Source organism: Columba livia, chromosome 1 (assembly GCF_036013475.1).
Source record: "Columba livia isolate bColLiv1 breed racing homer chromosome 1, bColLiv1.pat.W.v2, whole genome shotgun sequence".
Classification (NCBI taxonomy): Eukaryota; Metazoa; Chordata; class Aves; order Columbiformes; family Columbidae; genus Columba; species Columba livia.
In genome coordinates this window covers 156,468,883-156,496,439 of record NC_088602.1, presented here as the reverse complement: position 1 = coordinate 156,496,439, position 27,557 = coordinate 156,468,883, and the positions used below count along the sequence as shown (strand labels likewise).

General features: G+C 39.2%; 1 protein-coding gene across 1 annotated transcript in view; it reads right to left on the bottom strand.

Moving 5' to 3' along the window:
• Window positions 1-1,787: 1,787 nt before the first annotated feature.
• The window catches only part of TPH2 (tryptophan hydroxylase 2), a 50,561-nt gene continuing 24,791 nt past the window's right edge, over window positions 1,788-27,557 (bottom strand). Inside the window, exons 9-11 of the mRNA XM_065040554.1 lie at window positions 9,908-10,003; window positions 2,719-2,852; window positions 1,788-2,630 (exon numbers count right to left, since the gene is read on the bottom strand). Of these exons, the coding sequence (XP_064896626.1) occupies window positions 2,456-2,630; window positions 2,719-2,852; window positions 9,908-10,003 (405 nt within the window). The 3' untranslated portion in view covers window positions 1,788-2,455. The remainder of the gene's footprint in view (window positions 2,631-2,718; window positions 2,853-9,907; window positions 10,004-27,557) is intronic.

The window sequence follows — 27,557 nt, the reverse complement described above, 5'->3', positions numbered from 1 at the left end:
TCAGTTTGCTCTGCAGCCTGTAAGAAGGCAGCTTTGCTATGTAAGAGCAATGAACAATTGTCTCTCTAAATCACTATTATTCCTTAGCCCATTATATTTAATTTATTTTTAATCATGTTGTATAATAGAAATAAAATCATTGGATTAAGCATATATCTAGCAGCAGGAGCCCATTATCCTTTGACAATGTTCTGTTTCATTGACATTATATCTTCATTGTAGACAGTTTCCTCGCCATCATTAGTCCTAAAATGACTATTGGATTTCAAGGGTTTCTCCCTAATCCATAATAAGATTTACTTCCTAACAGCACAAAAGAAAACAAAGATATGCTTCTATTGTTTTACTGCTGTGGAATTATTATTTTAAGCTATTCAGAAAAGTCAAGAATAAATCCAGGTATTATAAGTATTTCAAATTTTCTTGCATAATTTTGATTCAAGGGAAAGCCTTGGTAACTTCATAAGCTTTGGATATTTGTTACTCATTGAGGCTTTATTTTACTCAAGCAAGCAACAATGCTTTGTCAGTTCTTGAATGGAACAAGATCTACTATTCGTTGTGCATTTACTTTTTCAGACCAGTTAAAGCAAATCTCACTACAGTCTGTTTTCTTCAGAAAGGGCTACAAGAGGTTCATCAGATTCCATGGGAAGAAAGAGGGAGAAAGTTCCATGCCAAGGTTGCCAGTGATTCCTCTGTGATAAGCATTAGCTAACAGACTCAGCACTGATACCAGAAAGTTAAAAAACTCCTCCAGCATGCTGATCCCTGTGGGATAATTCAATAGCTCTTCATTTGTACCAACAGCAGTCACAGTTAAATCTAAAACTAGAATTTTGCACACCCTATTAACAGCAGCATAACAATGCAGCAGGGACCATGCAGAGGGGAAAAAAAAAAAAAAAGGCATTTTCTCTTATCTCATAGTTATCTTTGAGGACATGGCAGATTTCCCAGTGAAAATTATCCTTATAGATTGCCTCTTATTTAAGGATATGCTAGTTCTATCAAGTGATGCTCTTTTTATCCTGAAATTGCTGGCAACAATTAAAGAGAATCTGCGTGACTCTTTCAGCTGGGAGATCAGCTTCAATAGATACCTATTTTCCATATATGTAGAGAAGCTATGACACTTTCACCCATACTGACATGATCTGCATAAGGCATGTGCTTTCCATTAAGAAGGGTCCATACAATATAGTCAACTCTCCATTATCTTGGTTAATAGGAGAATAGAATAACCCAGATAAAGGAAAGACATGCATAATAATTGCTTCCAGATAAGAGCTGGCTCAAATATTTCTGCACTGTGCTCCCCAGACAGAACTTGTAGTTCTGTCAGACCTTGCTAACTTAGAGTTTATTAACTCAGGCATTACCTGCGTCCATCCTGGTACAAGCTAGGCAACTTGGGTGTCTATGATTTAATCACCACGCAAGTAAATTACTAACTGATAATCATCTTGGCTATAATTAAATAACAGCTTTCATATTCACCCTTTTATATGTGCTGATACTGATACAGCGTAGACCCAGTCATGCACGGCCATGTCAAGGTTGAATGTGGCATAATAAGGAAAGGCAAATTATGCATGAAATGCAGGAGGAGTATGTTCAAAAGACAAGGGAATGCAGAAAGCACACTGTGATGTAGAAGGGCTTTATATTCACCTCTAACAACCCAGAATTAACACGAGAACTTCCTCTCTTATTCCCCGAGAGCCCTCACAGAGGAAGCGTGCTCAAGACTGTCATAGATAACACACACATGAACTACAACTGCCTTTCTACATGAACTGTCAAAGGTTTGGGTTTCTTTTATTGTGTTACAACTAGTCAGCCACATTGAACAGTTGTCAGTTGTGAGTTCTCATAATCTGTAATCTCCACAGAACTTTTAGCACTGATACATAGCCTTCCCCATCTCAGCATTGGTGTATAAATTGTATTGTTCAGTCACAAGAGTCACTCAGTTCTGTTACAGATATACGGGCAAAACATTGTCTTCACCACTTTAGAAAGAAATACAGATTCTCTTACAAAGGAAATGAAAATGTTGCAAATATTTTTTTCTGGATTCTTATGAGAGGAGAGATCATAAAGAAATAAACTCAGACCTAATGAAATCAGCAACACCATTTCTTACACATTCAAGTGATGCATTTTGTGGAAACCAAACCATTGCCAGGCAAGTTTTTAATCCTGTACTTGTACATGACATTGTGTTGAGGAACTGATGATTATATTCTGCCACATTCCATGTTACATTTACAAATCAGCATTGCCTTGGTTTGTCTGCACGTTACAATTAGACGGAGTTACACAATGATGCAAGCCACAGGCCAAGCTGTAAAGGGAAAATTGATGGGTTTGAGAAGTTAGCCATTTCACGTGATGTTACTAGACTGGCTACAGAAAAAGCAGCTCATGGAAAATCACAGAGTCACACATATCAAATCCCTAAATATCTGTTCATTTTGCTTAAAGCATCACATACAGTGTTCAGATCGCTGCGCAGGTCCTGGACAACATTTTCTATGCTCCTGGTATCCTTCAGAATCTCAATGCTTTGTGTATATGGATTGAAATAGACAGAGAAGGGACGATTGATTGATTTGGCGAAGTCTCTGAAAGAAAACAGAAAATTAACAACTCTTTTATTTCAACCACTAAAGAAGAGAAAATTAGATTTTTGAGTCAAGGGAAATAATTTACCTCATCTTTTCTTTGGCTTCTTCAAAACTTTCTGAAACAAAGTAAGCTTCCTGGAAAGTGGTGATAAGACATTCTTGCAAACAGGTTGTCTTTGGATCGAATGTTTTCACATTGGCCTTGTCAGAGAGAGCATGCTGCAAAACACACCACAGGATCTGTTAAAACCATATTTTGATATTGCTGTGCATCTAGGCAACTGTTCATACACACAGATTTTATATCACTGTGCTGTATGTTTCCTATTAGTTGATAGTCTCTCTTGTTTTACATACAATGATTTTTCAGCTTGATCATAATAAATCTGTTTCTGAATAAATTTGTTTCTTAAAAAAGGTCTTTTTATGAGAGTAATTTTCTTTCCCAAAATAATTATTAAAATAATAAAGAGGAGATTAGAAATGCTCTTGCCATGTAGGCATGCAGACCTAAATCTTCAGCTGGAAACAAGAAAGTTATCAAACAACATTCTTGAAATATTATCTGTACAACTACAAATATGTATGTTCCCAAAACGTCACTTTAGCAGAATTGATCATTGTCTTGCTGGGTGAATTGAGTCTGACCAAACCATTCATATAATCTGAGGTTTCAAAACTTAAAATCAGGTACTGAGACATTTTCCAATACAATTTTTTTCTAGCTCCCCTTTCCATAATACTTGTGTTAGCTTTTGGATCTACCTTAACTTTTAGAGCACAAGTATTTTCATTCTCAGTGCTCTGTACAGAAGTACAAGGTAAGGAAGGAGAGCATATTTAGGTCAACTTTCAACCTTCTTTAGTCCCCTAATATCTACCGATAGTGAAGATGTGCATGACAAGCATAATGAAATGACAGGAAGGGAGCAGATCCCTGAGGACTGAAGGTGTCTCTTATTCCTTTACTTTCTTTCTGCATGGACATTCTTTATAGCAGAGTAAGGTATTAACCTCAAGGTATTCACCACATCTTTTTTCTGAGCTCTTGCTTGTGCTCATTCCTAAATCCCTGTGAAAGGCTCTGAAAATATCACAGTAGCTCTCAACCTGCAGTCTCCAAATAGCAGGACATAAAACTGGAACAAGAACCTCTTCCTCCCACCTCCTCTCTATCCAAAAATAAATACATAAAAAATTAATGCATGGAATCTTAACACGTCAAGGAATTAACTTTAGTACATGTATCTTTTCCTTCTGACAAGGTTTGCTGTTTCTAGCTAGCCATCAATTAAATAGGTTTGAAAACACAAAAGCAAAAATGGTCCAGTCTTAACCAGCATCCTCTTCTAAATGCATTACAGGAATAGGCTCACCTTATTTGGCCTCTATTGATAGCCTTGGTGCCACTGTCCCCTTGCAGAGCCATGATGTGGCTGAGTGTCTGCAAACTTAGGTATTTACATCCTTCTATTGAAAGGAATTTGTTTTTCTTCACTGGGAGTTATAATAGGTTCCCTGAGAGGTTAACTGTAGATAAAAACATCTCTTAAGGTGCCTTTGTACTTCCAATTGAGACCTGATACGTCAAATGTCTAAAGCACAGTTTTAAAACTCTGAGTGGACTGAGTAAAGCCCTGTGCAGGGAATCAAGAAGGTGATACTAGCCATGTTTTCTTAGGAACTGAATCAGCAGGTGACACATCTGGCTCAGGGATTCTTTCCTGTACTGTGACAGCTTTGACAGAAAGGGTGACAGTGTTGTTCTCTCCTCCTCCTCTCAGTAATGGCCTCTGCTGGGACAGGCTCACTGCTTCAGATTGAAGCCATCAGAGGCAAGAAGGGATTCAGCCTGTGGCTCCTACATAATGAACAACTTCTCTAAGCACTGAGCCCTATTTTTATAAAAGGGGAGAGTTTAAAGAGAAGAGCTAATTCTTTATCACAGTGGATGTTGTCTGAGAAAGCCTTTCTGGTTATTCTCCTCAGATTATCTATATGAAATTCCTGTTTTCTGGATCCTAGTTTAGTTTATGCAGGAGCAGAGACTGGAACATGCGAACACCAGGAAACACACAACCTGGGAACAAAAGGTAAAGAATTCGGATAGGCGTTCAACATTAGGTGACAACTGATCATTTATTCTTAGGATTGCAGATTGGAAATGAAAAGCCTGAATTCTGATGAATTCCCACTAAAGATACCTATCTCCCCTCTAGGACACAGTCTTTTGGCTCTTGGATGAAGTAGGCATTGTCATGGCTACCAAAGCAAAGTGAAACATCTTTGCAAGTCTGGATAGCATTTTCAAATTCTGCAGCCTAGCATCTGTAACATGTACTATTGAGTTGATACGCTGACACCAGCAATGCCAGAGACCAGCAACTGACCTGAGCTTGCAGACAAACCTCCAGACAGACCATAAACTGTCTGGTGTCAACTTTGGTGGTCAGGACACTGACTCAAAGCTGAACTAGCATTTGTTTTTTACAGAAACATTACAGTACTCCAAAATGTTGGTCCTTGGCACTCTCAAAATTCCAAAGTACAGAATCTCAATGAAAAGCTTTGTCTAGTGAGTCCAAAAGCTTTGAAGTTCAGGCCTGAATTTTTTTAATGAATGCTATTCACTTGTGTTTTGGTTGGACATTCAGTTCTTCAGTGAACTCAAATGAGTAAGCATCCAACAGGGATTTCTCCATCAGAAACCTCTTCAATTATCTACCTCCAATGAGATGCCAAGGCTAACAATCATATGGAAAACAGCTTTTGGTCAAACAGAGCATCTTACCATCTTGTGGATTTGTGCTAAGTGTCTCTAATGGCCCATTCATACAATATCTACTGCTTATGCCAATACAGCTATTGGTGATTCTCCTTCAGTTCATGCAACAAGAAGTTGGAGTGAAACTTCCAAATGAATCATCACTGATTCCCAGGAAAAGCAGCAGTATCATTTAACTGGACAGCTTAAGAATTAGACAACTACCCATACTGGAAACCAGCATAACTCTAAAGAAATACCTCCATTCACAGCTAGATCAAGTATTAAGAGAGTGATTTAGGTCTCTCAGACCTAGGATGTCTGATGCATTGGTACAGGGATGGAAGATACAGCACAGAATCTAAAGAAGACTTAGATGCTTGTGGAGTAACAGCTGGAGAGGTGGTCAGATATGCTGAGGCATCCCAGATGGCACCAGGCATTCACACTGAGCAGCCATGAATTATTCCTTAAGTGACCACTATCACTGACACATTAAAAAAGACACTGGTCTTGTAATTTCTCCTTTGAGTATAAGAAATAGAGAGTAATAGTGTAATAATACAACTTGGAGCTTTTCAGTTTCACAAAAAGCAAACAAACAACAACAAAAAAAAAAACCCAACCACACAAAACTCAAAAACCACAAAGCAAAATCCTCAGATAGCAAGGAGGAAACTTAAAATGAGTTATAAACATCTGAGAAGCGCAGGAGAGCAGAATAAGAACACAGGTGAGAAGTTGCCTGTGTGCCAGTACTTATTTTACCTCCCTGCTATTCTGTGGGAAAACATGGAATCTTGGAAAACTTGCTCTTAAATGTTTTTCTGCTTATCTACAACATGGGACACTTTCAGATTTGAAACCTGATTTTACAAGAAACTTCTTATGTTACCAGTGTAATTTTATGTACTGTTTGAACAAATAGGAAAAGACTCTCTATTAACAAAACAAAACAAAATGCACTAAAATAAGCATCTAGAATCCAGGAGTCTTTTTCTCCACCACCTTCATCCTCTTCAGAAAACAGAACCAAAACTTCTATTTGAATCTTTTTGGTTACAAAGGCTAATGTTGCCTCTTCTTAACACAAACTATCATTAAAACAAAACATGAGTGGATATTGTATTTGACTTTAAAAATCTATACAGAAAGATCTGAAGTCTACCTCTGTTAAATATAAAAGCATATAACAGGGATATAAGACTTGATCTACAGCCAACTGAAGCTGATAGGAGACTCCTTTAATGAAATGGTTCAAGAGAGCATCGTATAAAGTAAATGGATTAAAGTTTCCAGAGACATTTGGACTGTCTTTTAGAAATAGTTTTAATAATGAAAATGTACATTATTTCTGCCTTATCTCTAAGCCACAAATATATACTGAGTAATAGCGTTAGCTAGAGTTAACCTGACTATATTAGGCAGAACATTTTATAACTACTTACTGTATTATTCGTTTTCCCCCAGGCTTTCTTTTTCATCTTCTCTTTCTCCTTATTTTGTTGTGCTTTTAACATTTTTTGCTCGATGCTTCCGTAGCATGCACATCAGGAGTTGCATTTTTCAGTACCCAAAATTTGAAGTCTAAATACTGAGCGGGGAAAACAACTTGAAGGGAATCCTATAATGATAGGCTGGTGCAAACATTCCTCTAGCTTTTGCCGTTCCTTGTTGCTAAAGCCGTTGACCAGATTTGCAGAGTAGAGCAGTGTAATATAGAAACAGGGAAGACTGAACAAGCCATTCTCTCATCTGAAAGGCACAAATACTGCTGGCTACTTCCACCTTGCAAATAGTGCAACTCACTTATTTGTAGATATTTCTAGAAATTATACATAAAATTGGCCACTGTTGCGTTTCCTGTGAATAATGTTGCATTGAAAAGAGGGCTGATAGGGAGGGCAGCTGGAGAAAGGCTTGTTGCTGAAAAACACATATTCCTGTAATATCAAATGTCTGTAAAGTCAAGGTGGCAAAATTCAACACTGAAGCAAGACCTACCTTCCTAGTGACAAGGATAAATAAGTATTTTAACTTATTCATAGAAGGCACTATGGGCCCCCAACCTCTGCTGTGTTAAGAATGGCAGTAGTTATTTCTGAAAGGACTTCTTTACTCTGACTCCTGTGAGAAGTATCGGGGTTGCACGGACGAGGGTCACACTTCATGGCCATGCAATCTGAGTCTCCTATTCATCCCCACTCACCACAGAAATAGCCGGTATTGTTCTCATCTTTTTCAGAGCAATTGCTGCCATCCATTAGCATTTCAGTTACAATCAGGATATTGATATCATCAGGATCTCAAGTACAGTCTACTATATTAACATTATCTTTCAGACACCTTCAGGTCAAGGAAGAATGTTAGAAGATAAGGGCAGAGGCAAAGGAGGTTGATTTCCCAGGAAACCTCAGAGACTGGCAATGGCTTGATGCAAGGCTGTGCACCAGTGTCATGGGTGCTCAGACATTCTCTTTCCTAAGCAACTGCCTGATGTATCTTGTTGACAAGCAGCACAGTCATTGCCAGGTTTCTGGTCTAGAAAGAGCTGCTCCCATGGTCAGATTGGCAAAAAACATAGTAGCTTTTTAAATTTTCTTCCTTACCTTTTACCTTCTTTTCTACCCTGGAGCACAGCCCCACAAAGACTTTCCAGACATTTTTCACCTTAGCAGTTCCTTAATGGAGACAACACCTATTCGTGGTAGGGTGCTGTTCTGTGCCTCCAGCACACACGTGCTTAGTCTCTTAATAACTAAAATGTCTAATTTAAGTCCCTGTGCATGGTATATGCAAGATCTGGTGAAATTTAACAGCTTATGATACACAAGAGGTCAAACTAGATGATATAACAGTCCCTTCTGGCTTCAAATCTATGAAATATATAGGTAGTATAATAGAAAAGTGTATCATATTATTGATTCATGGCAAAATTATGATGATATATATGGCCATACCTTTGAAGCAGATCAATGTAGTCTATTAATGTGCACATTATTTAATTTTTACTGTTGCTTTTCAAAAAGATTATTCCTTGCACTTATACGTTATTGCTGAGTGAAGAACACAGATTTAAGATCACAAACATGTGGTAACAAAATATGCCCAGCTGACAAGAATAATGTGTTTGTTTATGACATTGATAGTAGAAGATTTATTATGTTCCTGACTAGTCATTTCCTCACTTTATGCCCTTAGAATTTGTAAATGACGTGACAGGTATTTTCAGGGTCATCACCTAATGATTGTAACTGTTAGTTTAAATAAAAGGCCTGATTCTCTGCAGAATCCTGCCCACAGTTTGGGGCTCAGCACTGAATATTGTTGGGCTAGAGGAAAACAAGCAGGACAATGTTCATCCTTTTTCATTTAACCACCTTTGCACTATGGCTATAAAATATTGCCAGCCTGATGCAGAATGCTTCTGTGGCTGACATAAGCACTGGACTTAGAGCAACTCTAGTACAATCAAATAAAAAAATATTTGAGAAAATAATTTTCCTCAACCTTTCTCCTACTAATGAAAGAATAGCAATTTGACTAATGAGCTTCACCATGAACACGCTCAGTTACAGGTGAAACAAACAGCATAAAGAGACTGAGATACTTCTATTAAACTGCCAGGTAGTTCACTGGAAGCCAGGCCAGGAGCATGGGAAGATATTTAAACACAAATAAACAGCAGGTATCTTGCAAAACAGTTTGCAAATACTATTCTGTAGACACTGTCTAAAACTAAATGTTTACCTGAGAAGCCACCAAGAGTTCATTTGGGTCCCCACAGCACTCTTCCCTCTACTTCCCCTTCCCTCCCATATCTCCAACAGAGACGTATTATGGCCCAAAACACTAGTGACAAAATACCTTTTTGCTTCTTTCCTAGGCATAGAAAGAGGCAATAGAAGATCCACTAGAACTACGCGCACACTGTGCAAGGTTAAATACTTTCACCTTTTCAAGAACAGGGCTCTATGTACTGTCACATAGGCATGTACTTCAAGTCTAGCGTGAGTTTATATGCACTCCTTAATTTTAAATATGATTAATCTACTGAATCAGGACCTTAATAAATGTTGTTCTTCTAACATCAATAACTAATCCATTGAAATACATTGGATCACTTACAACGGAATCATGCCCGATTTTAAAACAATTTTTTTGGTGTGTATTAAAAATGTATGCTTTTCTTCCAAACAAAGCTTTCAGAGCCCAAGGCACCCTTACCTGTTAGAAACTATGAGCCTCCTTTTACAAGAAATGCAAATTCAAACAGAAACAAGTTTTGTAGTTTATAGTTGCTTTGGTACTTCGGTGCTGACAAATCCATTTCATGCTTCAAGTGCCAGCTGATATTTCAAACAAAGCTTTTAGGTCAATATCACATTTTTGAAGTAAGCTTTTTATCCAGAAAACTTTAAAATTTGTTATTTGAAAGCTAAAAAACTTAAATCCAACTATTCTTTTGTTAAGATTAAAAGAAAGCTGATTTTGCTCTAAGGGCACATACCTTTAATTCGCCAATAGAAGACAGAAGTCCTGCCCCATAAGCACGTAGCTGTCCTTCTTGCTTGCAAAGGCCAAATTCAATCGTAAAAAAATAGCACTGTAAAATATACCGATATACAGACACATATAATACAGTTGCAAACAGGTATTTCAGCAATTACAATCAGTACCATATTCACTTGATTAATTCTTTTCTTCAGAATTTCATATCTTTAATATAAATTCAGATAAAGAATGTTTTACTGCTAAGTACTTTAAATGTCATGTTCTGCAGTAAGGGACCTTTGTACAAAAATGCGAGATTCTGCTTTTATTCTGGGTACCCAAGCAGTTCACAGGAATGGTCAGTTGGGAACAGACAAGCAAGTTCATTTAAGTATCAAAGGCACTAAGAGTAATCTGCAGAGATTTTTGAAACTTTCTGAAATAAATGAGGTGCCTTAAAATAAAATCCTACAAGGTAGCTGGTCTGCCAGCCTAGGAACTTCTGAAGATCTAGTTCAGAGCACTCGGCTGTAAGCTCAAGCCAATGCCACTTTGAAGTCTGTCACATATTTAAGTGCTGTCTTGAGTTAGAATGAACTTATATGTACGTGCTTAAGAGTCTTCTTGAGCCAAGGTCTTCACTAGATTTTACTGTCATGAATGAAGAACCAATATGCCACTTGGTTTCTCAAATTACAGAAGGAAAATTACAGTCAGTTGAATGTGTTCACTTGAAAAACCCTTTACCATTGTTCTCTAGGTCTACATTCAATCAGGTAACACTTCTGAGCTTTAAAACTGCTGAGAAGCTGTAAAAGAGATGAGCTAAATCAGCATAACAGTACTGGATCTAACTTTGCTGTACCAACAAAGAAAGTTAAATATTAGGAAGATCATAAGAATCCCAAATAGTTTTAGTTTGGCTTTGTTGTGACACATTGAGACTGTTTTTTGATGTTAGATCAACAAATGTGATTAAGAATATGAAGGTTTTAAGAAGTCGATTTCTAGCTTATACAAAAATACTGTGTATAGATATATATGTGTGTGTGTGCTTATTACAGTATCTGACAACCTCAGTTTTTCTGCAAAGGGACATAACTTCACTGAACCTAACAGATTTGCATGTATTTGCAGGAAATAATAATTTAGGATAAGAAACAACCCAGCGTTTGGTACTAAATATTAAGTTTTTCTGAATAACTTGAGAATGCATCCTAACACAATGGGGTTTTTTTGGTCCATTTTGTCTTTAAACCACCACTCTTCCAGGCCAAATATCATACTAAATGCAAAAGAGCAGAAATTAACAGCTCTTTTAAGTTCAACAAATGTTTAGAAATTGAGAAATGATTCATTTCTCTGCCTCTCATAAAAGTTCTTGTAGAGCTAGTGATTCATGCAGCATGGCACTATGTAGAAGGGTATAATAAAAAAGAATGAAAACATGAGCCCTGTGTCTGATCCAAACCTGCTAAGTCAGCTGGGAAGAAGGAAAGGTTGCAGTGACTTCAAATGTCTTGAGTCAGATCCCATCACAGCAAAGGCACAGATATCCATGAGAGGAGGCAAAAGCACAGCATTGTCAAACAACAACATCAAAGCTCCAGCTCTGGCTTTGGTATTCATTCTGGTAAGCCAAGCTCCATATTTTTGTTAAATGCAATGAGCTGATGTTACCACTTAAAGGAAGGCCAAACAAGATGCCTCAGGAACAAACAGCCAGACAGCCAAAATAGTAAAGGCATCACTGTACGAGCTGAGTGAAGCTGAGAGACCTGCCTTCAAGAAGAGTACAAATTTGGCTTTCCTCCCTAAATATTTTGCTAGAAAAACCTTCAGGGGGCTGCAGTCCTGGTTCTGCCCTTGCTGCCGCCGTCAGCAATGAACCATTCAGCTTCACACTTAAATCCCACTAACATCTTTGAATTTGCCACCTCCTCCTCAACTCTCTTAAAAGACCCCATCTGGTAGTAGCAACTATGCTCTGAACATGAAGATCCCGACAGATACACAGCAGGACCGGGCTCCTGAAAAAAAACACACTGATCATAGTCATGTGGGACACCTTTACTGTAGATCTTTCCCATGCTGAGAAGGACCAAAGCGATGTCATGCTGCTGCCAGGAGCTCAGAAAGCTATCCAGCCAGTGGAGGGAGGGAGGAGAAATGCTCTCCACTTCCCTGAGGATGCGCATTCACAGGGAAGGAAGCGGCAAAAAGCAGAGAGCTAAAGCTGGCACAGGAGAAGGCTATACTGAGTGCCCGGGGGCAGGGTGTGCACAAGACAGAGGGACACCTCGATTTCACTCCCTCTTTGTGTGCTGTCTGTCCATCAAGGAGGGATCTTTCTTACTTAAGTTGAAAAATTATTATTCTAAAAGGAAGTCATATTTATGAGTCAACACTTGCTGATGAGAGCCTATCTTCAGTACTGATAAGACTTGCACTCCCGGTGTAACTAAGTCAAATAAATTGCACATAAAATGACCAGATGATAAAACACGACTGCCTACTACTAACTTGTGGTATTAAGCCATAGCATCAAGAAAAGCTCTTCAAATGAAAAGCTGATTTTTTTTGATAAATTTGCCATATGCAACAACTACAATTTCTGTATTTAAAAGAGCACTGCTTACCTAAAAAAATGAGATAGCTCACCCAATGCTGCCATCTTCAGATCATTAGTCAGCAATACATGATTCCCCCCACCCTCCCACTCACAGACAGGTGCACAGAGACACCTCAGTGCACTGTCTGTGGAGTCTCGTAATGCAAGCTGCACTCTCAAGTCTACAAACATCAAGGCATACTGATAAGGAGCTTAAATATTAACTATATAGAAACACTTCTTATAGATCAGATACATAAATACCCGCTATATGCTTCTCTTTGTGTTGTAAACTATACTAACTGTGGTATTCTATCTTATACACAGGACCACTGCACTGGAGTGGGAATGACTGAACAAAGAAATGGCTGTTGAGAGGAATACATTTTTTTAAAGCCTCAACTGAAGGTAAATAGCTGATTATCACATTGTTACGTGCAGGCTGGAGAACACAAGCACAAATGAGGGCATGCAGGCTCCCCTGTTCTCATTTCAAATATTGGACCTGTCCCCAGCACATTCCACAGCCTGTGGCCCTGAACATGTGGCTCCTCTACAAGCTGCAGCCATGTCCTTTTGCCTCCTTCCAGTTCCACTCATCTGTGGGGTGAGGTGTGGCTTTGCTACAACCTATAGGTAGGCTCTTGAGGTAGGAAAGGTGTCTTTTCACATTGTATAAATTCTGTAGTTCTTGAAAAGCCTTCCACTAAAATGCCATTCCATTATCCAAATAAGCAAAATAAGATGAAGAATTGAAGTACCAAATGAAGGATTAAAAATAGTTTTTAAGCCAAGAAACATCAGGGTAACGATCAAGATTAGGATAGTAGGACACGATTTCAATGTATTTCTTTTATTTAACTGAATTATATGAAAAATAATTTGTAGTTATGCTCATGAAACACTGTCTACATGGGTTCAAAAGTGACTAAACAGATCCACAGAAGAAAATCCGGTCAAGGGCTTTTAATTACTAAGGTAGAAGATCACTTTGAGTCCCTGAATCAAAAGTTATTGGCAACTAAAGCTGAATACCAGTAAAATATCACCACCATATGGTTTTAGACCTACACTGTCCTCCAGGCATCTGCAATTTGCCAGTTGTCGAGGGTTAAGATTGCGGGATGACAAAAAAACCCTGACAGATGTATTGTTAACTCCCTCTCCCCACCCCCACTTCCCTTTTTTTGCCCCTCCCTCTCCCCCCTTCCCACTCAGGACAGGCGATCAGGAGGGAAAGAAGGACAGAGAGAAGTGAGTTGGAAAAATTAACAATGTTTTACTAATGCTACTAATAAGAATAGAGAAAATAATACAAAATATACAAAACCAATCTTGAAAGTCTCAGCAACTGCAGAGCTGGCAACCAAAGTCCTGGATTGGACTCTGCAGCCAACCAGAGCTGGATTCAATCTCTCACTAGGCCTCAGTTTGCAGGGACGACTAGCAAGGTCCTCTCCTAATGTCAGCCATAAGGAAAAAGGGAAAAAACAAAGGCAAAAAGGACGAGATCCTCGTGATCTCCCACTTTTATATCAAGTATTCACATGAATGGAATGTTATACACAGTTGGTCAGTTTCTTGGTCACTTGTTTCTCGTCGCCCCTCTTGCGAGATGTCCATCCGTGCTTATCAATAAATTTGCATTCCATTGCTAGGTTTACCAAAACATGTGTCTGGTTCTCCAGGAATATGCAGTTAACATGAAGGCTTTAGCTGACAGGCAAATTCACTAAAAGAGAAACTTGTTTTTAGCAAAACCAGGACACCAGTGAAGACAAGATTCTGGGATAGCTGGTCTGGCCCAGTATATATGTAATTGTAAAAGTCAAATCAGTAGTCCTATTATTGACAGGAAACATACAAAACAGATCAAGCCCGGGCAAACTCCAAGGCTGTTCTCCAGGGTAAACACAATGTCTGTTCTTCATGTTCAGGCACTGTCCTGCATTATAAACTGGGCTACCAAAACAAAAAGAAAAAATCAGTGACAGCTATGACAGCTAATAATAATAATAATTAAAAAAAACATATTCAAGGGTGTTTAAAAAATTTCAAAGGCCTGATAGGTTCAAGTCTCAGCTGACTGGTTTCTAAGGCTTTGAAAATCATTTCTTACATCACATCATTCTGCATTTGGGAATCTCCCTCCTGGGACCTGTGCAAAGAGTTTGTGTAGGGTGCTGGATTCTAATGTTACCAAGTCAGTACTTCAAAATCTGACTTGTCCATAAAAAGGCCTTTCAAGCCATTCCACTTGGCTTAGTGTTCTCACGGTATAGCTTAGAGACCAATATTTGTTTTCACTTGGCAATTTTCAGCATGATGTATAACACAAGATTCTATCTGCTCTTTAGAAGTACCTTGTAAAGATGTTGCCAGGATGAGTCCTGAGAACAACAACCACATCAAGAGCTGATTCACTTGCATTCCCTGTGGCAAGGGGGAAGAGGAAAGATTGAGTAACTGTATGACTGCAACCCTAGCACATGGACAGGAATATTCATCACTACAGGAACTGCTAATGGGATGGGGCTACAGCCCCAACCTGACACCCAGTAGCACAATCACTTTATATATACATATGAAATTAGTTGTACTGATGACAATACGACTAGTAATGTGTGTAAGTACTTGCAAGACCAGTGCCAAATAAATATCCTTACGCAAACATCTTTACATTCTTTCTGCCGGATTTATTGTTTCAAAATATATTTGAATGGATCACTCAATTCAGATGCGTGTGATATGTTCACAATATGCAAAGATTAATTCCTTTTTCTTTAGAAAAGGAGACCTTTAATATCTTAAAATTATTTACCTAGAGATTTAATCTCTAATATAGTTGCAACTATCTCATAGGAAGATAGTTACATACAATTGAAAGACATTTTGAAAAATCCCATTGTTAGAAATTAATCCTAAGAATTAATGAAGTAAAGGTGTTTTCTTGCCCCTTGTAAAAGTTGCACAAAGAGCAAGCAAATATTGATTCAGAGATCTTGGTGATTCTGCTTGTGCTTTCTTTAGTCATTGAGACCCGGCACAAATACATTTGTGAAAGGCTGCTTATTTTTCAGTCTCAGTGATATCAATAGTCACCAAGAAAAACAGGTGGCATTTCACATGTGACTGAGTTATTCAAAATTCACGGTCTGTTGAGTAGTATCAGCAATGTTTCACTAAAAGAAACAGATAGATATAACACAGGTAACCCAGGCAACTAGCCAGTACAACCCAATGTTGGAGTCCAGACATCAAGCAATACTGGCTATTTGCCAGCTATTCACACAGGAACATTATTGAATAGAAATTCAGGGAGATTTTTGAACAACAAATAAATCTCATGATGAGCTTGTGAATAGATCAAAAGCAGAAAAGAAGTAAAATTCAATAGCTAAGTCTTCCATTATAGATGATTTGCCTCCCTCCAACAAAGGCAGTGACCCTATTCACAGCCAACAGCATTTCTAAATAAGAAAACAAAGTTTAATTTTTCAGAGTTACCTTCTTGAAGTATTTTGTTTAGTCTGCCACTTTGAAATGTATTTAGGCTCACTGAAATGAGGTTTCCTTCCAGGATTTCAAAGTGTATATATTTAACAATATTCTCCTTTCTTCCTCATCTGTCTGTTTTGCATTCAGACCTTTCATTAAGAGTGAATGCTTGGAACAATCTCTTTAGAAACAAAAGTCTGAGTAGATGCGGTGCCGCTCATTAGAGCACTGGGGGATAGACGCACACCAGCCTTCACGTTTCTGTTGACAGCCATTGCACACAGCATCACTACATGCAAATTTCGCTAATGCAGAAGCTTGGAATGCTCGGAGAAAACATGCACTGCAGGAAGCACAATGGGGCTTAACCCCTTGTGAATGCTTTTAAATTATGTGTTTCTTTTTTTCGAAGAGTTTCTCAAGAAAAACTCGTAATGGTAACCAAAATAAAGTTATCATCATCAGTTTGTAAGGAAGCAGAAAATGTACCTCAAGCAACACAATCCTACATTGGTATCGGTAAGGAGGTAACTCTATACCTCCAACACCAGGGAGCCCAACCAAGCCAAGACAGTGTATGGCACTTGTCTACCTTGCAGGTGTATCCTGTCTTTTGGGATACAATCTGGAGGACACTCCCACTAACACCTTTGTGTCCCTTGAGAGAATGTCTCTTTCTGTTGTTCATTCTCACATGAAGAAGGCCCTCTTGCTACTCTAAAGAGCAGGCAAAGAGAATGGAGGATGGAGCAATTCTAAGTTCCTTCTGGTTTTGCTGCTCCAAAATAAGTTCTCAGAGTTGGAACCATGGATTTCCCACTCCATGTTTTAATTACTCCTAAATAATCTTTTAGCTTGCTTAGGCTTGCTCTGCACAAAGGTGGTCTATCCAAATCCTCTCATTTTATTTCAGTGGAAAACCTTAGAGACCCTTGGAGCTGCAGAACTGGGACCCTCAACACTTAAGCAGAAATTGCTTCTATTTAAAAGGCTGGTGTTTCCTTGCAAGGCAGTGATTCCCCTCCACCAAAGATAGTGGTCACAGAGATGTCAGGAAAAATCAATCCCACAAAAGCACGCTTGCCTCAACTTGCTCAGCTTCCTCAGAAAAAGAATTCCTAGTTTTTCAACATAATTAATGAATAGTGCTGAATATGCAGCTAAGGAGATGAGACCACAGAAACTATGAACTACTTCTTAGACGATAAGGCATTGAAGGCCTAATGCCTTACCCTTCCTGTTTTCCCTTCCCTATAATTTGACTCTTATCTTGAACAACTTCTAAAACCTGGGGGTTTAAGGTTTATTAATTTCATATGGAGTTATTAAGAACAAATGATGTGCAATAACAAGCCATTCCCTTTCCACTTTATTTTACAACACGTAACATGAATTCACGTCCAGCACTCCCTATGGTAGCCAAAATGAATATTTGCTCATTTCTTTTTCAAGCTCTTGCTTTGACTGTCATCCATCTAGAGCTTTCACACAGCTAACACAGGAGGCACAGTCAGGTCTTTTGACATGTCAGCTGGGACTCCCAAGAGATGGGAGTCCTGTGAAAGTCAAGCTAAAAAGAAACCACACTCTTCAGTCTGTACTGCCTCACGTGACACACTTAATCCACCACGATCCTTCACAACTTACAGGCTGCAAGCTGCATCTGTCTTTAGGGCTCTGTCATTGCTGTTTTCCAGATCTTTATCTTGCTACTCTTTCAAATGAGGACTTTGTGTTAAGAAAACCGATCAAAGCATGAACATTACTGATTTTATACACTCACTAGGCAAGGGTTGGTAGCCCAGAAATGCTCCCTCAGCATTGCATCTTATGCTACAGCTTGGAGAATACGACTTCTCTAGCAAAGGGCCAGGCACTTGAACACTGATAGGCTGGCATGACCCAAGCGAGAGCAGAATTTAGAACACACACAGATACAAGAGATCATTTAGCTGTTCTTCACCTGACAGAAGTCCCATTTTATGAGGAGTCATCGACCCTAGGACTGTTGCCCCAGTTGTGAACTGCATTGCTTGGAAGAACACCCAAAGAACAGACAAGAACAACTCCAGACAACTTCCTCCAACAGCCATTGCCAGCACCTCTACAAAAGTCTATCCCAGCCCCCAGGACCTGTTTCCCACAATTACCTGTGGACCTCAGCACTGGTCCAGCATAGTTTCCCCTTCTCTAGAAAGACCAGCTTCCACTCACCAGCAAGCATGTTAAGAAGGAGACTAAGAAGAGAAGGCATAAGGTTGCAACACTCCCTGAGAAATACCAAGAAAAACTCTTCAGGCTGGGGAACCAGAGTCTGTCCATGCTGCAATGCTCTAAGGAAACTGCACAAGGGGAAAACTGGCACCGAAGCCTCTTCTGCTTATCCTCAGAGAAGCTTTTTATAGACTGATACAGTAAATCCACAAATTGACAAGAAGCAAAGGTGCAGCAACAATTCACAGGCAAACATCATTTTATAAGCAAAGAATTTACTGAATCACTGTCCTCTGTCAGCCCACCGTCAGAATGAACTACTGTGGGGTGCAAGACCTCTTTAATAACTACCCTTGGCCAGCCCAGAGACCGACCCCCAACATCACCCCTGACAGATATTCCCTTGGGAAAGGCACCAAGCATGTGCGGTGCTTCTCATGATGCCGTTCCCTGGAGCAGGCTGCGTCCCACCTAATTGCCAGGCCAATTACTGCACATGGAGACTGCACTGCAGGGAGTGATGCAGAAGAATCATTGAGCCCCCCATGACAACTGAGCGAAAAGGGGTATGAAGTTCTTGTGTACACACTCCACAGCAAAAGCCCTAACATATCTGCTAATGAGGGGGAGTCATATCTTCAGAAAGGGGAGTAGCTTTCTGGGGTTGGATCTCAGAACTTTTGCAAGCCCTGAAATTGTGGGGGCAAAAACACATTGAAGAGACAGGGACAATGGATAACAAAGTTTTAAAAGTCTTATTTCAAAGAAAAAAATACTATTTCTTCAGAGTTGTATCCACTTCAAATTTATTTTTGAGGAGCAAAAAAGGGTAGGACTTCATTCCAAAAATAACAGCATCTACCCTAACTTTCTAAACATTAAAAAAAAAAAACCACCTTCTTGTGTCTGTTTACTGAAAACTGGTTTAACAGCTAAGACTTGTTTTAAAACATTGCAGTTTCCAACAGCAACACTGCATTTAAACTCAATGTTCTTTTAATAACATAAATGCAAGGGGACTCCCAAAAGCTTTTGTGGTTCTTAAAGCATCTGCTTAACCTGCCTTGCAAAAAAAAAAAAAATATAGTAGGCATCCACACAGAGGTGTAAGTTCTATTCATGTCAAGCTGACAGCTGACAAACAGATCAAAGAAGGAATATAGCTCATGGAATTCTAAATATCTATTAATTTTGCTACTAAAAAATATATCCAAATTGAAGATGTTTTTCCACAGCCCCAAACAAAATCTTTTTCAAGTATAGTTGAGCATCTCCTTGTAGGTCCCTGATTTTCAGCAGCGAGGGTATGTAAAATGAATCTTTCATAACCACAGGGTAGTCAGCTGAGTCACCACTGAGTTATTTGCCAGAAGTCTGTGAACACAGAGCAAATCTCACGAACATGTATTCAGCAAGATGGGAAGAAGTTATACTGAGCAAGTATCCGTAAGCAGCGAGATCACAGCTCTTCACTGTACCAAAGTCCAAGGAATTTACAGTGGCTGTGGTCTAGGAGTGACTTACCAAATGTGAAATGGTCATTAGTGATCAGGTTCCCACTGATATGCAAGATTTCTGTGCTCATTTAGGTCCTAAATTCAGTGCAGCTGTATAATATGGATCTGTTCATAAGCTAATATGTTTATTCAAATTTGAAAAAGTAATCCTATTAAGGTGTTTACAATCTGGAAATGTAAAATGTCTTGTCAAACTACAATTTTAGCTACTTAATATAGTCAAAATATATAATTGTAACAATTACAGCCTACTGATTCAAGGGAGGAAGGAAAAACCTTTAGAAAAAGAGTAATATGTTTTATGGGGAAACAAAGGATAGTCTGGGAGTATCCACTCTTTCCAGCATGTCATGAAAAAGCTCTGAGTTCAAACTGGTTTATCTAGCACTATTAGTAGACATCATTTTTATCAATGCCACATTGATGAACTATAGAAAGTTCTCTATAATATGTAAAAAATATAAAGCTCACGGTTGCTAACTGAAACAAAGTTATCTTGCAAAACTAATACTTCATCTTATGCAAAAGCAAAATCCCAAACCAAGCTTGAACCTAACAAACAAACTGATGGTGGAGGTTGTTCAAACTGTTCATAAAACGGTGCTATCCTGTTGATGTTATGTTGACCTCACACAGAGACTACTTCAGCCACTGCTGGAATCAAACCAAAACAACCCAAATTAATGGACACAAGGCTCTTCTCCATAAATTTTCTTTGGCTTCAACCATGTTCTCAGGTTTAGAGTATTTGCTTTAACTTTCAAAAATCATTAACAATTCAAAAAGCCCTTTATACAATACCATCAGAAGGCCTGCCAGCACTAAGTAGCAGCTAACAGGATGTGTTGCATGCTATACCATGTGAACTTGGTTCAGACAGAGAAAGAGACACAATTGCAAAATCATGTCCTCCAGAGCTGATTCTTTCCCTGCAGAAACCCATATTCCTAAATAACAGGGTTTGGCAAGTAAAGTATTAATATAAATTTTATAGCAACAAATCCTACTATCATTTGCATATGTCCAATCATACTGCCTTTTAGGAGACTGTATACATAGAAATGAAGGTAGTATTTAGCCTACAGACCTAAAATCATTTAAAGTAATGGCAAACCTCCCCTTGGCCTTCTGTGGTGTCCAAGTTGGACCTAAAATATATAATTAAGCTATACTTACAAAATCATTATACTAGATTGCCTAAAAATATCTCAGTTAAAAATGTATGGGACCATATTCCATCCAGCACTTTGATGCCATTTGATAGAAACATGATGACAGGCACAAGAACCACTTTTCCAAAGCTGCAGCATTAAGTAATTAAGCCCTAGGCATAGTTAGCTCTTTATGGATATCAGCCATATTTTGTCTTACTTCCATACTTCTATCTGTGCATAGAAAGAAAATACCCAGCAGTGAGGGGGCCAAAACAGGATTCAAGGTGCAGCCTCACCAGTGCCAAGTACAGGGGGACAATCACTTCCCTAGTCCTGCTGGCCACACTGTTCCTGATAGAAGCCAGGATGCTGTTGGCCTTTTTGGCCACCTGGGCACACTGCTGGCTCACGTTCAGATGGCTGTCAGTCAGCACCCCCAGGTCCCTTTCTGCAGATTCTTGCCACTTGCGTGCACTCCCAAGTTCCACAAATTCTTCCTGAGCTATTTTTTTGAGACTCATTTTCATTACTGTTCTAGCAGAGCACACTTCAGAGTGTGAGCTATTGAACTACCAGCAAAGATTACTATTGCAGAATCTGCAATTTCTTAATGAAAATGAAGTTGCTTCTGAAAATAAACAAATGTAATTAGCAAGCCAGCACTGTGTGAAATTTGCACCATTCTCTTGTTAACCTATATGTCAAAATGTATTACTTCTGCGCATGTAAATTTGCATTTGCAGTTCAGTAACCTCACAGATTATGATCTAACCACTTTCGGAAAGATAATGCTACAAGAAATGAAAACAAAACCAGTGTCTGGCTGTAATTTGCTATTTTATTAGAGGCTTTTTCTTTAGTGTTTCTAACTGCTTAGGGCTTGATCTTCCTAAACCACATCCTGTCTAAAAGAAGCTATATTATTTCTACAGCGAAATTTATAATTCCTTCCCTGCTCCCAATTAAGTCAAATTAGTTCTCTCTTGCATCTAGCTTCCTCATTACAGTGTTGGGCTCAAGCATACAAACATACAAGTATTTTATTAAACTACAGTATTTCTAGTTACTCATGAGTGCAGAATTTTGTGTGTTAGGGCAACCTGAGATCCTCTTAAGAAGCAGGTCCCTGACCTGACCAACTGGACACCCTCACAGCAACAGCTGAACCCTCCTTCACATTCTTAAATTGTGAGTGACACAGTACAAAGCACAAAATGTTTCATTTCCAGATGTAACACATGCTACATCGACCTACTTAGCCCAGAAATTAGTTAAAGCAGGAGGTTTGTATTTAAAAATATTCTGCAAAACAGTATTTAAAACCACCCTCTACAAATCAAAAAATAAATAAATTTTAAAAATTCCGACATCCATAGTCCAGCTCCCCATCTCCACTGCAGTGGTTGACACTTGATTTCTTCACCATCTGAGTGACCTCTCCCATCCCCTCACAGAATTTGCAGCAGCAGGATCCTTTATACCTTTTGCTAATCAGAAAATGCAGGGACTCGTAATCCTTGAATAGTGATGGTGGTTGACAAAAATGGATCCACTGAATTCTACTTCCCTCCTGCACCTGGATGCAGACCATTTCTCCCATCCCTAAGCAGCAAACCACATCAGTTCTACAACATTGGGTCCACTCTTCCTGCCACACAAAAGGCTTCCAATTCTGTACCAAGCACATCCAAAACTGGCTTAACTCCACAGTGCTCCTCTCAACCAAAACTCAGATTAGGGTTTGAACTGCTCGTTTACCCCATTCCTCAGCCTGGTGATTGAGATGTCCTCTTTCTTTTCCAGTTCTATCTGAAAAGGTAGAAAGGGTTCAGGGAAGGAATAACATGCTCAGAGTTACAGAGCATCTTCCACATGACAAATAACTAAACAAACAATTGATTTTCAATCCAGAAAAGGAGACAACTAAGGCAAAAAAATGAATCAATTCTGTAAAGTAATGATGGCATAGGGAAAGCATACAGAGATTATTTGATCAATCTCTCTTCAAATACAAAAAAAGCCGGTAGGAATCAGGTTAGAAACAACAGAAAGACACATTTCACCAGACAGTGAAGAGTTGAGCCATAGAGCTCTTTGCTAAAGTTACTGCAAGTACTAAAAATGTCCATGCCTTCAAAGATAAACAGCTGTCTCTGGACTGAAAGCCTATCAGGATAATTAAATACAGAGAAACCACATTTGGCTCAAGAGTCCTCTGAATTTCTGAGTGGTCAGAAACTTGGAAAACATTTTAGAAGAACCATTTATGTTCACCTTGTTCTTACATCTCTCCTAAGTAGCTATTTATGACTGCACTTGGGCACAAGGCACCAGCCATGTGGCCTGACCAGCACTGCAGTCTTACAGACCCAAACCTGGAAACAGACTCTCCCCAAACCCAGAACAAAAGCCTCAAACAGTCACAATTCCTGCAGAAAACACTGAGCATTTGCTCTTATTTTAGCAGCAGAACCCTTCATATTCTCCCTGTAGTAACTTACCTGGAGCGTTACCTTATTTTTATATAGTACAGAGCCATTTCGTTTTGAGCTACAAAGCTAGTTACATATCACTGCTGATATTTTGTTCTTGTGCCATGAATCTCTGATGCAATGAATGTGGAAACACACTACAAGGGAACACTGCAGTATTCTAAAATATTAAATATTGATCCCTGGAATCTGCAAGGTTTTTTTCCCCTTTAGTTCTGTTTGGTGATATATGTAATATCTTTTCTGCTCACCTCTTTGATTACGAATACTGTAAGAAGGACCTGACATCCATGCTTCAGTTACTTGATCAAAAAGTATTGCTGAAAGAAATCCTTAAAATATTGAGACTGTTACCTGTGATTAATTCTTTTAGAACAGAGCAAACCCACAAATTAGGGCATGCTTTTACAGCAGCAGTCCGTGTGCCCAGCAACACTTCACCAGTCAAAGGAAAGTAATCCATCAGAAGGTTACCTAGCTCTCCTGATTCAAACAGACCTGCATGACTTTGTAATGATTAAGAAAGCCACAAGGTTTCACCTTCTGCTTCTTGCATCAGTTTTAGGTTTTGCAGTTGGGCAATTTCCAAATACATCCACACATGGGTGTTTTCGCCTGGTCAAAGTAAGGAATAGAAATGTAGCCCAGGCCATCTAGTGATGAACAATATGAATCACAGTATTTCCAGACTCATGCTGTGTGGCCAGACAGTGTCTGGCTGTAGAGATCCATCAAACCTGATTTTAGCTTTATAGTGCTAGCTTTTACCCAGGTAATAGGTTCATCTTCCCTAAGTGACACACATCCCAAATCAGAGTCATCCCACTTGTCTCCTGTAAGTCTGTCAAAATTTACTCAAGCAGTTGTTAAATCACACTCACTCCCAGCTCTTCATGCTGCAGCTGCTTTATTCATTAACTACAGGTGTAGCTGAAAGCAACTCCTTTGCAAGAAACTCCATTATGTCACCACTGGGCTCAGGGTACTCACTGTGCTCACTCCTGGCATTTGTCACACAATCATGGCATGCGACTGGGAGACAGGAAAAAGACTGAGCAGGGATTCAAATGTTAAACTTGAATATGCTCAGTGAATGCCAGAGGTCTTGGGCTATAATACAAGGTTTCAGTTGGCCAATAGGTAATTATTTTTACATGGCAGGATAGCTTCAGCACGGGAGATGATCACAGGCTTACCACAGTGTTTGGTTTACTATCATTTTGCAACTATAAATGGGAAACATGCAAACAGTCTTGATTTTTCAGATGCACAGTGAGAATGTTCGAAATCCCAAATGTTTGTGTAGCTTTCTTCTCAGCAATCTGTTCATTCATGGAGGAAGACAGTAATCCAGTTCACGAGCTGGACTTATGGCCTAGCACTCTCAAATAGCCCCTCTGGGAAATCTAATCTGTTGTTTGTGAAGATGAGAGTCTGCAACAGTCTGCTCTGTCTAGTGAGACCATGAATGTTGCACCTACTTTAAGTTACCAAATGCAACTCAATCTTTATCTGCAATGCTCCTGTTTCTTCCATTCTGTTTCTCTCCTCAGCAAATATAATGTGTAATTGTCCTGAACTATGTGACAGTTGTTCAGCATGGGAGAAGAACTAAAATGAAGCCAACAAGACCAGATAACATAGATCCTGAGGGAAGACAAGCAATAAGCTCACAGGAATTACCACTGACTTCTCCCAGGGAAGCACTTCTGAACATTGTTTTTATCACAGCATGTATCTTCAAAATATTTTGTTTGACATATGTACACACATAAATTAAACTCAGCTTTAGAAATAAACCATTGACCTCAGTCATCATCCAAGCATCGTAAAACATTCAGATTCATAACAAGCCTGAAATGCATTTGCAAGACCTCATCACACACAATTCTTTCAAATTCAGAAGCAATTTGCTATTGTGGTTTTCCACATAAAGGACAGCAAAAACAAGAGAAATCTCTTGATTTCTGTTGTCCCATGCTTTTCAAATATCAGAACAAATATTATCAAGAAAGGTGAAAAAGTTACAATTTTACAGTTCCAGAGAACTGAAGGTTTGAATGTGACTTCCAGTAAAAAACAATAGGAAAAAACTTAGTGCAACCGAATAGTCCCTGATGACCAAAATCTCGAGTGGAAAGATTTTGCGATAAACTGCATATAAACTACAGACTCTCTGTTAGCCTTCTCTTTTCTGAACCACCACCAATTAACATGCCCCACTGAATTTTATATACACAAACACATCCTATACACACCGCCTCACAAAGGAACAACCTGAGCTATGCTGAAACAGCCTGGCAGGAGCTGGGAGTCACTTCTGCCATTAGCAAGAGAGACAGGATCCTGCTTATCAACTTGCAGCTTTACAAAGACAGCTGCTATCTGGCTCCCAAGTCCACAAATTACAAGGTAATACCGAAATGTAAACCATGGTATATTTTTTGTACAATTTTCCTGACAAACTGTAATGCTGTTAAATGTGTTGTAAATGATATATTATATAAATTAGCTGAAACACCTCATGTCAAGTCCTCCCTACAGCTTACGGTTTGATAGCTAAGCAGAAAAGACAGTCTTTGCTTATTTTTGTACTATGCGAAAGTAGAAAGACCAGGCATGCTTGAAAAAGCAACTCAAAAGCATCTTTAGAAAATCACACAGAGTAGCCCAAGACACTAATGATGATGATGATTGCAATTAGTACCCAGATACGCATGGCCAATATTGTATTTCCTCAACTAGTAACTGTGTTATACTACACTACAAGTAAAAAAAAAGTGGATTCTGCAAATATTTTGTCATGTTTCAATAACCTACCTCTCAGTCATTTGTTTTTTGTCTTCCCTCTTTCTCACTCTCCTAAAACACTGCAAAGGAGACTGCATCTCTCAAAAAACACTGCAAAGACAGTCTTTTGGCTCTTTCAATATTTGACTTTCACAGTAAGAATGATTAAGTTTAAAAGAGGAGCAGAAGCCACTCCTTTCTCCTTGCCCTAATAGTCTGACTACCAGACTCAAACAAGAGGATAAAGAGACCTCAGTTCCTTCTTTTTCAGTTCCCTTCCCCTGCAGCTGTCCTTTCCCCTCCAGCTGGCCAGCACCAGGGCCTCTGCAATGCTTTCCCATTTAATCCCTGCTCTCAGCAGGGTTCTACAGATGTGACTAATTGCAATTTAGCAAACACTTCTAGTCTGCCCAGGGACCAGGTTCCAGCTTGTTCTACACCCACTGTGTCAGCTCTGCAGGGACAAAAACATCTGCATGTTTGCTTTGCAGCTCAGGACTGATGTGGCACTAAGAGCAAATCTATCAAGGCCAATATGTGGCAGCTTTTGAGAGCAGAACGGATTGGAAGATTATGAAATCACCTGTAATAATTCTTCCCTTCCTGGTCTGAATTCCTAAGAGGTGTTTCCCTCTCTTTCTAAAGCCATTGTTCTCCCTGTAAAGGCTCAGCTGTTAATGTCACCATCTTTTGAAACAGGTCATGCTAATGGCAACCTTGCTTTGGGCATATTGCTTCAAGCTCATTAATATGCATGTTCCCTCTTCATTCATTTGTTTTTCTTTATTTACTTTGAGTTGCCTCACTGGCACCTGCAGTGCTTTTCTGTGTTAAGAGTCCTGGCTGGCATTTCTCAGCTCACTGCATCTCTGGTTGTTTTATAGGATAGAAATGGGACCGAACGTTGCAAAAGTCAGTTAATAGCACCTGAGGTGACATTTGGTGCCCAGCTGAATGAATTTCTCAGCCTCCTCACCCTCACTGCTGAGAAGTGTTCTTTCTGCTTGCTCTCAAGTTGACTGTTTACATTGCAAATTTTAGGGCAAGGAACATCTCTGTATTTTGTCAAACACCTGCTCCTGGGGAGTACAGCCCCTCATGTCCTTCTACGAAAAATAACACCACCAGGGTTACCATAATTCTCTCTCTAAATGTAACTTCTGCTTGAAAGAGCTATTTCCAGCATGGGAGGAGAAATCATCTTTGACTCAGATATCAGATTCTTAGTGTGATAAGGGAAAGTGATTTAGCTGTCTTATTTTATTTTTGGCTTCATGATTCAGGAGCAGCTCATTGTTCCGATGACACAGTCAGTCATAACTGGGAACTTTGGTGAGGAGGAAGAGTAAAAGCACTTATATAATATTCAGAGGTCACTTTATATTAATAT